We start from the raw sequence: 13,857 nt of genomic DNA, 5'->3' as shown, positions 1-13,857 counted from the left end.
AGTAAAAAATTATTCATCACCAGAAACAAAATAGTAATCAATTTAATAGGTAATTTTTTTAAATGCACATATTTTACGGTTGACATGCGCTTTTATATTAAATAATCTTTTAAATATTATCAATTAATAACAAAACCACGTTTAAATAAATATATGATAAAATCGCCTACATAATATCTGAAAGTATTCGCTTTAGCGAAAAAAAGTTTGTTACATTGATAATGATAGCCTACCCTACAGTAAGCTATTAGTGGCATGGTTATTGTTACGTGCCTACTATTGCTTTCTACAACAGTTTTGAATGCTAAAATATTTAAAACGAAGTTTGTTGAGAAAATTTCTCAGTCATATATTCTAGATATTTACTAAAGGTTATAATGTATGTAAGACATTTCTTTTTTCATTAAAATAAAGGGTTTATAACTAAAAGTTAAAAAGTTTTTAGTCATTATTTAGAATACTTAAAAATTTTAGTAAATTAGGCGAAAAATATTAGGAAAGCTAGCATACATGGTGGTAAACTATTTTTTTTACATTTTTGTATATTTACTAGTATAACCAAACTAACAAATTTATGTTAATGCACAATATATAAATACAGTTTATAAGTAAATGGTAATAGCTAACAAGAGGTTGGTGTAGAAAATGTAAAATGTGTTTTATATTTACTTAGGAAAGTTGATTATTATTTCCTTTTCCTCTATTGCCTTTTTAATTATTATTAAATTTTATAAAGAGTAAAACATGAACCTGAATTATATTATACACTTTAAATTTAAAACTACGCTTTAATAGAATTTTAGGCAGAAAACAAATAGGATTATTATTTATATTATTGTTACTTAACATTACATGTATGTTTATTGCATGGCGTTCGTTTAAAATACCATATAGCTAAAGTTTGTTTTGGCAACTACGTAACGACTTGATGAAAAAAAACAAGTTCAAGACTTTAAAGTTAAGTAGGTGTCAAATGTATACTGCAGATGAAAAAAAAGGAATTTTTATATTACGGTAAAGCAAGGGATTTTTTATTAATGAATTCAATTAAAAATCATATAGTTGAAAAACGTCATTTGTTGAAGTTAATTTAGGTTAGCTTATAGTAAAAGATAATTTCTTAATCCATGATGTTGTAAGTATATAAAGAGACTGCTGCGTAGGCCTATTCTTTACATTGGCATGGTTAATTTAGTACAGGCAAGGCGATTTTAATGTTTTCAAATCAATTATTAGAAAATAAGAATATATATGTAATATATATGGTTTTATTATATAAAATGATGTTTTATTTTTGGTATACAGGTTTAAAAATTAGATTAATATGCCTTTGTGTTTAAAACGATCTCAACTACGTTTAATTATCTTGCCATTAGTATTTATGTTTTTTATGTATTATTTTTTGCATTCCAAGCAAAAACGACTTGTGCCTTTATTTGAGGAATCAGAAAATCAAAATAGACTAAATTATGAAGAAATTACATTAAATAAACAAGAGTTAAATTTTAAAAACTATATTGAGAATATTTATGACAAAATAGAGTTTACAGAAGAAAAAGAGAACGAATTTATAAAAGAAGAAACAGAAGCACAACAAGAAGAAAAAGGAATATTAAAACAACAACAACACGATGAAGAAGAAAAAATGGTAAAACAACAACAATATGAGAGAGATGAAGGGGAAATAAGACAGCATCAACAACAAAAGAAAGAAGAAGAAAGAGTAAAACAACAACGAAAAAAGGACGATGCAGAAGAAAAATTAAGACAACAGAATCAAGGGGAAGAGGAAGAGAAAGCAAGATTACAACACCTCAAAGACGAGAAAGAAGAAAAATTAAAACAACAACAACATCAAGACAAACAAGCAGAAACGACCCAACAACAACAAAGTGTAGAAATAATAGAAAAGTTAGAAGCAGAACAATATACCGAAGATAACAAAAACAATTCAAACGAAGAAAAACATGAAGAAAATGACCCCAAAGAAACAAGTAAATTTAAATTAAATAAACAACACACATTAATTTACTAATAAAAACAACATTAAGTAGAAAAATACTGTTAATAACAAACTAAAAACATCACATCTTTTTTTTTCTTAGTGCCAAAGATCCACGAAGTTGCAATGGAAGAACCGTACAGAACCAGACTTATTAACATTTCAGAACGCTGCAGGACACTTAATCATTCGAGTAGACCCTTAAGTAAATCAAGTCTCAAATATCATGACGATATCAAAGTGGTTATGTGTGAAGTACCAAAAGTAAGATAAAAATATTTATAACAAATTTAAAAAAAATATTTATAACAAATTTTATACATTTATAACAAATTTTATTTATAACAAATTTTAAAACTAAAGTTTGAAATGTATTGCAAAGACTGCTAATTTAACGCATCTATTCCTATAACTAACAATCAACAAACGCTAAAATGTTTAACTTACTATTTTCTTTAAAAACAGATTGCAAGCACCACGTGGCAAATCCTGTTATTACGATTGGGCGGATTTAAAGGCGAAACACAATTTCGTAAATTTGGTTACAAGGAAATTTACCTAAAGACCTTTAGAAAGTAAATATAACTATATTTGATGTTTTATTGCATAAAAAGTATTCTAACCTTTGTATTTTGTATTATTATTTATTAGTTTTAATTTACTGTACTAACAAAGACGTACAATATACATGCATAAACATATATAGTAATTCTTATTTTTTAAATATTTCTTGTTTTGCAGTTTGGCAAATGAGACAATCGCAATTTCAAAAATGCAAAGTTACCTTTCGTTCTTTCTTACCCGTCATCCGTTTGAGCGTTTGGTTTCAGCTTATAGCGACAAACTAACCAACAGGTCAAAAGCTACTTGGTACAGGGAAACGCTAGGCAGGAAAATAGCTAAAAAGGAAGCAGAGCGATACTTAACTGAAATCAATTCAACGTAAGTATTAAAGTCGAGTTGTATTAAATAGCATCTGCAATTTATATGTAACGATTAATTTTTTTTTTAAGTTTTATTTGTGTTATAAAAAATTGTGGTTGTTTTTTTTTTGAACTTAAAATAATTAAATATACAAGAAAAACCTTGCTTTGCCTAAAGCTGTAAAACTGTTTTCTTTAACTTAATATAACCAATAATAAATATCATTTACTGACTGTTAACCGTATATGGCATAAACTATCTTGATTTGCATATGAACGAAATGTAACACCAAACTGCGGTTAACATGTAGTGGCGATTAAAACTAAGCTTAAATTTAAATAAGTTAGGCTAAACATGACGTCAATAAATGTGGTACGTTTATATCGAACATTTGTGCAAAATTTCTGGGAAAAATAGTTGTTTCTATTTAAACTAAGTTATTTCGTTTTTGGTACATCCCCTCTGCATAGTAAAAAAATCCACAACGCCTGCAAAGCTGTTGATCGTAAATAATCTAGCAATTCTATACAAAAAAAAAATTAAATTTGTCCGGTAGTGTGTTTAAGCGGTCATGGCAGCGGACTACAAGCCGAAAGGTTTCGGGTTCGAGCCGCACTAATGCTACACTATTCGCCCTGGCGTTCACAGATAGCTTAAACACGTCATAACAGAACACCCCACCCCAATGGAAAAAAACATAAAAACCTATCACCTTTAAATAATACATATATAAATTTGAAAACTGTTTAAAACTCTTACTACTGTACCCACAGGTTGACTATTGCCGACCTAACATCTGAAAATATGGAAAACTTGACGGCATTTCAAATACATTCAGATGCAGAAAAATTGAAAATTTTAAAATTCGCTGACATGTTAAAAACCGGTGAAGTTTCGTTTCTACATTTTATCAGGTACTATAATGTTAATTGCAGTTATATACACCATCATTGCCCTAAATTTTACATTTTTAAAACAGGTGACAAACTAGGCTTTTTTCACAAATTAGGTTTTAAATGCATCGAGTACATTATACTTGATTTACTTTACAAATTTAGTCTTGTGTGCTTCTAGCCTATGTGTAACACTTTTTCATTACTTTAAGGCATGTGATCGACGAATATCACAATGGTTTAAAAGAACAAATGGACGGTCATTGGATACCACAGACAGATTTATGTATGCCCTGTGATTACCAATACAGCTACGTTATAAGATTCGACAACGTAGTACCAGAGTCCCAAAGACTGCTTGACTACATTCAAGCGCACACAAATTTTACTCAAAATAAGATAAATTTTCCAAAGGACAGACCCTCTGTAATTAAAGACCAAGCAACACAGTTGGCCTTTAGTAGTATAGACAAATCATATGTTGATATATTAAGAGAATTGTATTCCGATGATTTTTTTCTTCTCGATCATAATCCATTTTTGTATCAGGGCCAAAAAAATGCGTAAACTTCCCATTAATTTATTTATTTTATTTAATTAAATAAACATTTACATACCTCTTCGAAAAAAAATTTAATAAAATAAGTCTATTAAATATTTACTATACTTTTTTACGGCATTTTTGCACTTACTAAAAAGCAACTAAAAACATAACTAAAAACAACAGAAGAACAGAAATGGTAAATCAACTTTAAAGGTCTGCTGTGGCTTATATCTAATAGCCAAAATGTCATTGCCACGCTTACCACAATCACAAAAAAACACAAACTGATTTCTAACAGTCATTTTTCGTTACTTGCTAAAAGAGCCAGCAACTCCACTTTCTTTGATCACATTTCCAAACATGTGTTTACAACCGACAGCGTGGTGTAGTGGTCTTACTGCAAGAGGTCCCGGTTTCGATCCCCACCTTCTTCATATTGTAGCGCCCTTGAGTAAGACGCTATAAACGGTCTTAACTTCTGCAGAGGCGATACTTAATGGGCAGCTTAAATATCGGTCAATTTTAATCTATAAAAACTGCCAATGGCAACTTGAGAACAGATCAAGGTAAAAAATGTTACCCTATGTTTAGTTCGTAAATTCGACCCTCCCATATTGAGAATAAAAAAAAAAATGATAAAAACGGTGATAAACCCTAGCGCACTGTTAACACAAGGTGTATTTAGTGGCGCGTTCAAAGCACGATTTAAGCAAAGGTCATGTATTAGCGTGGCGTAAAATTGCTTTTTGTGTTATAAGTGTTCCCGCTAAGCAAAGACAAAACGTTGTAATTAAAACCTGTAAAGTAACTTATGGCGATAATTTATTAAGGGTAACCATTACGTTTATAAAGAGCAAAGATGAAATTACATTAAGTTAGTTTTTATGATAATGTTTTCTGGCTGAGAACGCAGTCAAAAATTATACAGCAAACAGGTGATAACTTGTTTTTACAAAAAAATGCAGTTTTTTTACATAAGTTAAGTTTTTCTTTAAAATATTGTTGGCTAATTCTTAAAAAAGCAAATAAGAATGATTTAAATTTAATATATTCCGAACAAAAATATAAACAACGTAGTTTTTTTTTGTCAATTTTAGTTGCTGTAAAATAATCTTGGTTAAACACTTAAGAGTAACGCCTATTAGTCTATATAAATATAGTTATCGGAAGAAAGTAAACACTTAGATGAAGCTAGGTATTTATTTTGATTCTAAACTGATTAAAAATTTAAACCACTTTTTTTTTTATTTTGACTAATAAACTGTCATATTTTTTTTTAAGTATTAAATTTGAAAAAAAAAAATTTGTACAAAACTTAGAACAACCAATTTTTTTTATAAATTAAAAATATTTAATATTTAAACCTTATGTTACATATCGAGGTTATATCTAAATTATTTGTGTATTTTTAAAATGCCTGGTTAGTAACTGCCTACCATATGTAATTTCTTTCTAAAAAAATATCCATTTATTTAATGTAAGCCATGTTTACTGTGGTGAATATTTAAAAGATGTGCTTATTGCTAATCATCTTTTCAAAATGTCTTACTTTTTTATAATTGCTATAAGTTGAAAGGCCAAAATAAAACAGTTTTGTAGAAATGCCGCGAATTCAAGAAACCAGTTTTGTTTTAGTTTAATATAACAGACGTAAGTTAAACATTGCAAAGTATTTTTTTCAAAATTAATTAAAATAAAATTCATTTTACCATTAAATCATAGTACAAGGTCATTTAAATATAATTTAAACCAAACTATTAATTAATTAAGCATGTGACAAAACAGTCAAGTGTATGAAATGACTACATTTTTTATTATTTTTCCAAACAGTTTAACTAATAAAATCGGTACCTCACTGTTTGTCATAAATTTTTTTTATAACGGTTTGATTACTTTTTACGGACCAAATTTTATTACAGACGGTTTGTGGATTCAAAAATGCGTTAATAATTAATAATCAGTAGTGGCCTAATTTTAAAAATAAACTTAAGAGCGTATTTTCTAATAAATTACAATCTGTAAACAAACCGTTTGAAAATTAAGGGATTCGAAACATGATTAATTAACGAAGATTTATATAAAATTTATGATATAAAAAGGGTATCAAAAAGGTGTGGTTTAATTAAATGTTAGGCACTACAAATTTATTTGTATTAAGGTTTTTTAAAGTTTAATATGTTTTTCTGTTCTAAACGATTTTACATGTGCATTTTAATCCTGCCAATAGTTTCTACGCTATTTTTATTTTATTATATGGAAGTAAATCAAAAATTTTATGTGCGGCGGTTTAAACAACAATCGGCATATGATAAACACTCAACTAAAATCGAGAAAGCTCAATTAAATGACGACAATGGAAAAAATGAAGGTAAAGGAAAACAAACTTAATAAATTGAGTAACTTTAATAACATAATCATCATTACCTAAACATGCACTTTACGCAATTAACAGATTTGAAGAACAGGAAAATTGAAGTTTATATATTTTTTGTATAAATCTTTATTCTCGACGTGGAAAGGTTATTCTCGACGTGGAAAGGTCGAATGCGCGACCTAAACATGACGTAACATCAGTTACCCCGACCCAGTCTTAAGTTGGCTGTGACAGTTTGGGATATTATACATTATAATTGCTCAATAATCAAGCTGCTGATTATAAGTGCTGGCTGAGCAAAAGTTTATACCGTTTTTAGCGCATAACTCAAGGGCACTACGGCATGAAATTACTTGGGATCAAACACATGATCTTATGTAGTATAGAAAAAATATGATAATTTTATCTTTATTTTTCTAGTGGCAATAAAGATCCACAATGTTTCAATGGAAGAACCGTACAGAACCAGGCTTATTAACATCTCAGGACGCTGCAGGAACCTTAATCATTCGAGTAGACCCTTAAGTAAATCAAGTCTCAAATATCATGACGATATTAAAGTGGTTATGTGTGAAGTACCTAAAGTAAGATAAAAATATTTATAACATTGTATTTAAAAAATTCCTTCACAAAATTTTAAAACTAAAGTTTGAAATGTATTGCAAAGACTTTTAGCGTATATAAATTGTAACAATATAATTTATTATTCAGTTAAGCAAAAAAACAGTTAAGTAAGTAATGAATTGGTAGTCGGTTTATAAAACACAACAAAATACAAAAAAAGGCAAAAGATAAGACTGTAGCCCAGACTTCTTATCAGGCAAAATCACGTGTCCCTAAGGGGCCGCTACATTACCCCCCTCCAGAAGCGGAAAATTGTTCATTTACGTTAAATGGGTAAACCGTTGTGGTGGTTTAATTTGACGCTTGTTACCATCTCTTCGACAGTTTGTTTTCGTCTCTATATGGGTTTTTACGTTCGTTTCTTCTAGAATTACTTGCTTACGAGGTCTGCCTCGTAACTTTGGTTGGGCTAGTTGTACAGGCATATTGCGATCCAGATACGCAGGTTTTATGCGATCAATCGAAATGATTTCTGTACGTCCGCCGATATCAATCTTAAAAGTTTTTAATCCGTGCTTAATAACTTTATATGGACCTTCATATGGGGTGCAAAGTGGCGCCTTGTATCCCACTTTCTTAATAAAAACAAAGCTGCTGTTCTTTAAATCAGAAGGTATGTAGCTATTTGGTTTACAATGCCACGAGGTTTGAGGCGCTTCTTGTTTTATAACGTGGCGGAGCTTTTGTAAAAAATCTCCAGGTGCGTTGTTGTGGTCGGTAGCCTCCACAAAAGGGCCTGGAATGGTGAGTGGTGCTCCATACACCATTTCTGCTGAGGAACATCCTAAATCTTCTTTGGGTGTGGTTCTAATTCCGAGTAGAACCCAAGGCAGTTCGTCAACCCAATTGTTGTCTTTAAGTCGCGACATCAACGATGCCTTAAGTTGTCTATGGAATCGCTCCACCAGGCCGTTGGCCTGTGGGTGAAATGCTGTGGTAAATTGCAAAGAAGTGCCCATAAACTTAGCAATATCTGACCATAGTTTTGATGTAAACTGTGCTCCTCGGTCTGACGACAATGTTGACGGTATTCCAAAACGAGATATCCATTGTTGAATAAAAACTTTTGCACATGATGTCGTCGATGTTTCTTGCAGTGGGTACGCCTCTGGCCACCTTGTGAACCGGTCAACTACAGTAAGCAAATATCTAAAACCTTGAGATGGCGGCAAAGGTCCCACAAGGTCAATATTTAAATGATCAAATCGTTTTACAGGCAATGAATAGTGGTGCAGTGGGGCTCTTGTGCATTTGTGGACCTTAGCTTTTTGGCAATAAACACATTGTTTTGCCCATTCGCCAATTTGTTTTTTAAGTCCTTTCCAAACAAATTTTTCAGCAATTAGTTTCTTTGTGCTTCGTATCGATGGATGCGATAAACCATGAACTAAATCAAATATTTTTCGACGCCAAGATTCCGGAACAAGCGGTCGCGGTGATCCAGTTGTTGTGTCACATAAAAGCGAAGTCTGGTTTTTGTCGCAAGAAAATTTTTCAATTTTTAAACTAGAGTTGGCTTTCAATTCATTTATAATTTCTTTATCTCTTTCTTGATCTAAGGCCATATCTGAAAAATTGATTCCTAAAGATGCCTGTATGACATTTATTCCAGGTCTTGATAATGCGTCAGCAACAAAATTCTTTTTTCCTTCTATATGGCGGATATCCGTAGTGTATTCCGAAATAGCGCTAAGTTGTCGTTGTTGGCGAGCTGACCATGGTGAAGTAGTTTTAGTTAATGCATAAGTAAGTGGTTTGTGATCGGTAAAAGCTACAAAGTGCCGTCCTTCCAAGAAGTACCTAAAATGACGAATAGCAAGATGTAATGCTAGAAGTTCACGGTCGAACGCACTGTATTTTATTTCAGGTGGCCGTAGATGTTTGCTAAAGAAGGCCAATGGTTTCCACAAACCATATATATTTTGCTGTAGTACTCCCCCAACAGCTATATCGGAAGCATCCACAGTTAACGCAGTTGGCGCTCCTACTTGTGGATGGGAAAGCATAGTGGCATTAACTAAAATGTTTTTAGCTTTAACAAATGCGTTATTTAGTTGATCACTCCACAGTAGAGGTTTAGATTTTTTTTTAATTTCTTCGTAAATCGGTCGCATGATGTTAGCCACTCTTGGTAGAAAACGATGATAAAAATTGATCATGCCAGCAAACCGTTGCAGTTCTTGAAATGAGGTTGGTCGTGGAAAATTGTTTATTACCTCCACTTTATTTGGTAAAGGCTTGGCTCCTTCGTGGTCAATGCGGTGGCCTAAAAATTCAATACTTGTTTGTCCGAATTGACATTTAGTCGCGTTTATTATTAGACCGTTTTCGTTCAGACGCGTAAACAATTCTTTGAGATGCTGGTAATGTTCGCTTTTTGACTTGCTTGCTACCAAAATATCATCTAAGTACACGAAAACAAAATTAAGATTCCGGCACACACAATCCATCAGTCTTTGAAAAGTTTGTGCTGCATTTTTTAATCCAAAGGGCATTCTTATGTACTCAAATAAGCCAAAAGGAGTAATGACTGCAGTTTTTGGAATATCTTCTGTTGCTACAGATACTTGGTGGTAGCCTCTAACAAGGTCTATTTTTGAAAATATGTTTGCGTTTTCTAAATTCGCAGAAAAATCTTGAATATGTGGTATGGGGTATCTATCGGGCGTGGTAACAGCATTTAGTCGTCTGTAATCTCCACATGGTCTCCAATCACCGTTGGATTTCTTAACCATGTGCAATGGAGATGCCCACGGGCTGGCTGATCTTCTGACAATACCCATGCTTTCCATCTTGTTGAATTCACGCTTGGCTTGTACCAGTTTGTCTGGTGGCAGTCTACGTGCACGGGCGCTAATCGGTCGCCCGTTTGTTATAAGAAAATGTTCCACCTTGTGTTTGGTTTGCTTTTGCTGGAAATTTGGAGTTGTTATCAGTGGAAATTGTGCGAGTAAAGCAGCATATTGGTTTTGATGTAAACCAATTGCATTTATTCTGGGGGCTGAGACATCTAACAACTCAATCGAACAGTTTGTGTTTAATTTAGCGCTAATTAATGTTTTGTTTTTTATGTCTACCAAAAGCGAATTGGCTCGAAGAAAATCTGCCCCGAGCAGTGGTTGAGATACTTCTGCGATTGTGAAAATCCATTTAAATTTACCAAACGGTAAATCCAAATGTAATAGGCGTTGGCCGTACGTCTTAATCTCGCTTCCGTTGGCGGCTCGAAGCTTTTTCTGGTTAGAGCCATTATATCGATCAATTCTTCTTGGTGGGTATACGCTTATTTCAGCTCCAGTATCAACTAAAAAGTTTTGTTTTGAACACTTGTCTTTAACGAAGTATAAATTAAACGTGCCGCCGGCCGCCCTCATCGTTATTGACGACCGGCATATTCGTTTTCCGAAAAACTGCAAGGTGGACAGCACTGCCTGGCTTTATTTCCGAAACGTTGATGATAAAAACATAGATTTTTTTTATTTGGTTGACGTTTATTATACTTCCAATCAGTTTCATGGGATCTATAAACTTTAGAAACTAACCCAGAAAATTGGGGTTTAGCTAAGCATAATTTATCTGCTTTTAAAGCCAATTCTCTCATGTCTGTTGTTTCTTCGGTAGCTAAACCAACTCTCACTTCCTCGGGCAGTAGTTGCAAAAAAATATGTTTAAAGAGAAAACACGATCCGTGATTTCCCATCAATGCCAGCATTTCGTCCATCACAGCAGAAGGTTTTCTATCTCCAAGTTCTGGCATTTCAATTATTCTTTGGGCTCGTTCTTCCTCGGAAAGCTCAAACGTTTTTAAAAGTCGTTCTTTGATAGCAATATATTTTCCTTTTGTTGGTGGATTTTCCATAAAATCGATTACGCGTTTTGCTGTATCCTGGTCTAGTGCTGCGATAACATGGCAGTATTTCGTTTCGTCGATTGTTATATTTCGCAGAGTAAATTGGGCTTCTGCTTGGTTAAACCAAATTTTGGCATGTTGCGACCAAAAGGTTGGCAGTTTAACCGCTACAGCATTTTCTTGCGTCATATTGTTTTAAAATTTTCGTTTTAAAACGTCGGGGTCACCAATTTAGCGTATATAAATTGTAACAATATAATTTATTATTCAGTTAAGCAAAAAAACAGTTAAGTAAGTAATGAATTGGTAGTCGGTTTATAAAACACAACAAAATACAAAAAAAGGCAAAAGATAAGACTGTAGCCCAGACTTCTTATCAGGCAAAATCACGTGTCCCTAAGGGGCCGCTACAGACTACTAATTTAACGAATTTATTTTTATAACTAACAATCAACAAACTCTAAAATCTTTAACTTATAATTTTCTTTAAAAACAGGTTGCGAGCACCACGTGGCAAATCCTGTTATTACGATTGGGCGGATTTAAAGGCGAAACACAATTTCGTAAATTTGGTTACAAGGAAATTTACCTAAAGACCTTTAGAAAGTAAATATAACTATATTTAATGTTTTATTGCATAAAAAGTATTCTAACATTTGTATTTTGTATTATTATTTATTAGTTTTAATTTACTGTACTAACAAAGACGTACAATATACATGCATAAACATATAGTAATTCTTATTTTTAAAATATTTCTTGTTTTGTAGTTTGGCAAACGAAACGATTGCAATTTCAAAAATGCAAAGTTACCTTTCGTTCTTTCTTACCCGTCATCCGTTTGAGCGTTTGGTTTCAGCTTATAGTGACAAGCTAACCAACAGATCAAAAGCTACTTGGTACAGGGAAACGCTAGGCAGGAAAATAGCTAAAAAGGAAGCAGAGCGTTACTTAACTGAAATCAATTCAACGTAAGTAAATTAAAGTCGAGTTGTATTAAATAGCAATTGTAATTTATATGTAACGATTAATTTATTTTAAAAATTTTAATTGTGTTATAAAAATTGTGGTTGTTTTTTTTTGGACTTAAAATAATTAAGAGCAGTTAATATTCGTTTGTATACAAGAAAAGCCTTGCTTTGCCTAAAGCTGTAAAACTGCTTTCTTTAACTTAATATGACCAAGAATAAATATCATTTTCTGAGTGCAGTATAACTCTATAAATATGACATAAACTATTTTGATTTGCATATGAACGAAATGTAACACTAAACCGCGGTTAACATGTAGTGGCGATTAAAATTAAGCTTAAATTTAAGTTAGGCTAAACATGACATCAATAAATGTGGTACGTTTATATCGAGCATTTGTGCAAAATTTCTGGGAAAAATAGTTGTTTCTATTTAAACTAAGTTATTTCGTTTTTGGTACATCCCCTCTGCATAGTAAAAAAATTCACCACGCCTGCAAAGCTGTTGGCGGATCGTAAATAATCTAGCAATTCTATACCAAAAAAAAATTAAATTTGTCCGGTAGTGTGTTTAAACGGTCATGGCAGCGGACTACAAGCCGAAAGGTTTCGGGTTCGAGCCGCACTATTGCCACACTATTCGCCTTGGCGTTCACAGATAGCTTAAACACATCATAACAGAACACCCTACCCCAATGAAAAAAACATAAAAACCTATCACCTTTAAATAATACATATATAATTTTGAAAACTGTTTAAAACTCTTACTACTGTACCCACAGGTTGACTATTGTCGACGTAACATCTGAAAATATGGAAAAGTTGACGGCATTTCAAATACATTCAGATGCAGAAAAATCGGAAATTTTAAAATTTGCTGAAATGTTAAAAACCGGTGAAGTTTCGTTTCTACATTTTATCAGGTACTATAAGGTTAATTGCAGTTATATACACCACCATTGCCCTAAATTTTACATTTTTAAAACAGGTGACAAACTAGGCTTTTTTCACAAATTAGGTTTTAAATGCATCGAGTACATTATACTTGATTTACTTTACAAATTTAGTCTTGTGTGCTTCTAGCCTATGTGTAACACTTTTTCATTACTTTAAGGCATGTGATCGACGAATATCACAATAGTTTAAAAGAACAAATGGATGGGCATTGGATACCACAGACAGATTTATGTATGCCCTGTGATTACCAATACAGCTATGTTATAAGATTCGACAACGTAGTACCAGAGTCCCAAAGACTGCTTGACTACATTCAAGCGCACACAAATTTTACTCAAAATAAGATAAATTTTCCGAAGGACAGACCCTCTGTAATTAAAGACCAAGCAACGCAGTTGGCCTTTAGTAGTATAGACAAATCATATGTTGATATATTAAGAGAATTGTATTCCGATGATTTTTATCTTCTCGATCATAACCCCTTTTTATACAAGGGCAAGCAACCGGTGTAGTTAAATAAATCCCAGGACATTTTTAAAGTTATACTGCAGTCTTTATTATAGTTAGTAATGTGCAGTTGCTTTTTATTGAATTAAACTGAACTATTTACTAATGTGTTAGCCTGTCTTCTATATAATTTACCACAAATAATTAGTGTTTTTCAATAAATGCCTTATATTTTTTATTACTTTAAAAAAATACACAGTTTACAACTTTAT

The 13,857-nt window shown here is 32.2% G+C and overlaps 2 protein-coding genes across 2 annotated transcripts; one reads left to right on the top strand and one right to left on the bottom strand.

The window, feature by feature from the left end:
* Positions 1 to 1,324: 1,324 nt before the first annotated feature.
* LOC145742513 (carbohydrate sulfotransferase 10-like) lies at positions 1,325 to 4,386 on the top strand. The gene is made up of 6 exons (XM_082560287.1): positions 1,325 to 1,994; positions 2,106 to 2,266; positions 2,468 to 2,577; positions 2,744 to 2,944; positions 3,700 to 3,840; positions 4,032 to 4,386. Exons 1-6 carry the CDS (start codon positions 1,325 to 1,327, stop codon positions 4,384 to 4,386), a joined length of 1,638 nt encoding a protein of 545 aa, XP_082416413.1.
* Positions 4,387 to 10,368: 5,982 nt separating this feature from the next.
* LOC145743284 (uncharacterized) lies at positions 10,369 to 11,412 on the bottom strand. The gene has a single exon (XM_082561208.1). It carries the CDS (start codon positions 11,398 to 11,400, stop codon positions 10,738 to 10,740), a length of 663 nt encoding a protein of 220 aa, XP_082417334.1. The 5' UTR covers positions 11,401 to 11,412; the 3' UTR covers positions 10,369 to 10,737.
* Between the last annotated feature and the right edge of the window lie 2,445 nt (positions 11,413 to 13,857).

This window comes from Corella eumyota, chromosome 2, assembly GCF_963082875.1.
Source record: "Corella eumyota chromosome 2, kaCorEumy4.1, whole genome shotgun sequence".
In the NCBI taxonomy this organism is placed as follows: Eukaryota; Metazoa; Chordata; class Ascidiacea; order Phlebobranchia; family Corellidae; genus Corella; species Corella eumyota.
This window is presented reverse-complemented; position numbering and strand designations above follow the sequence as displayed.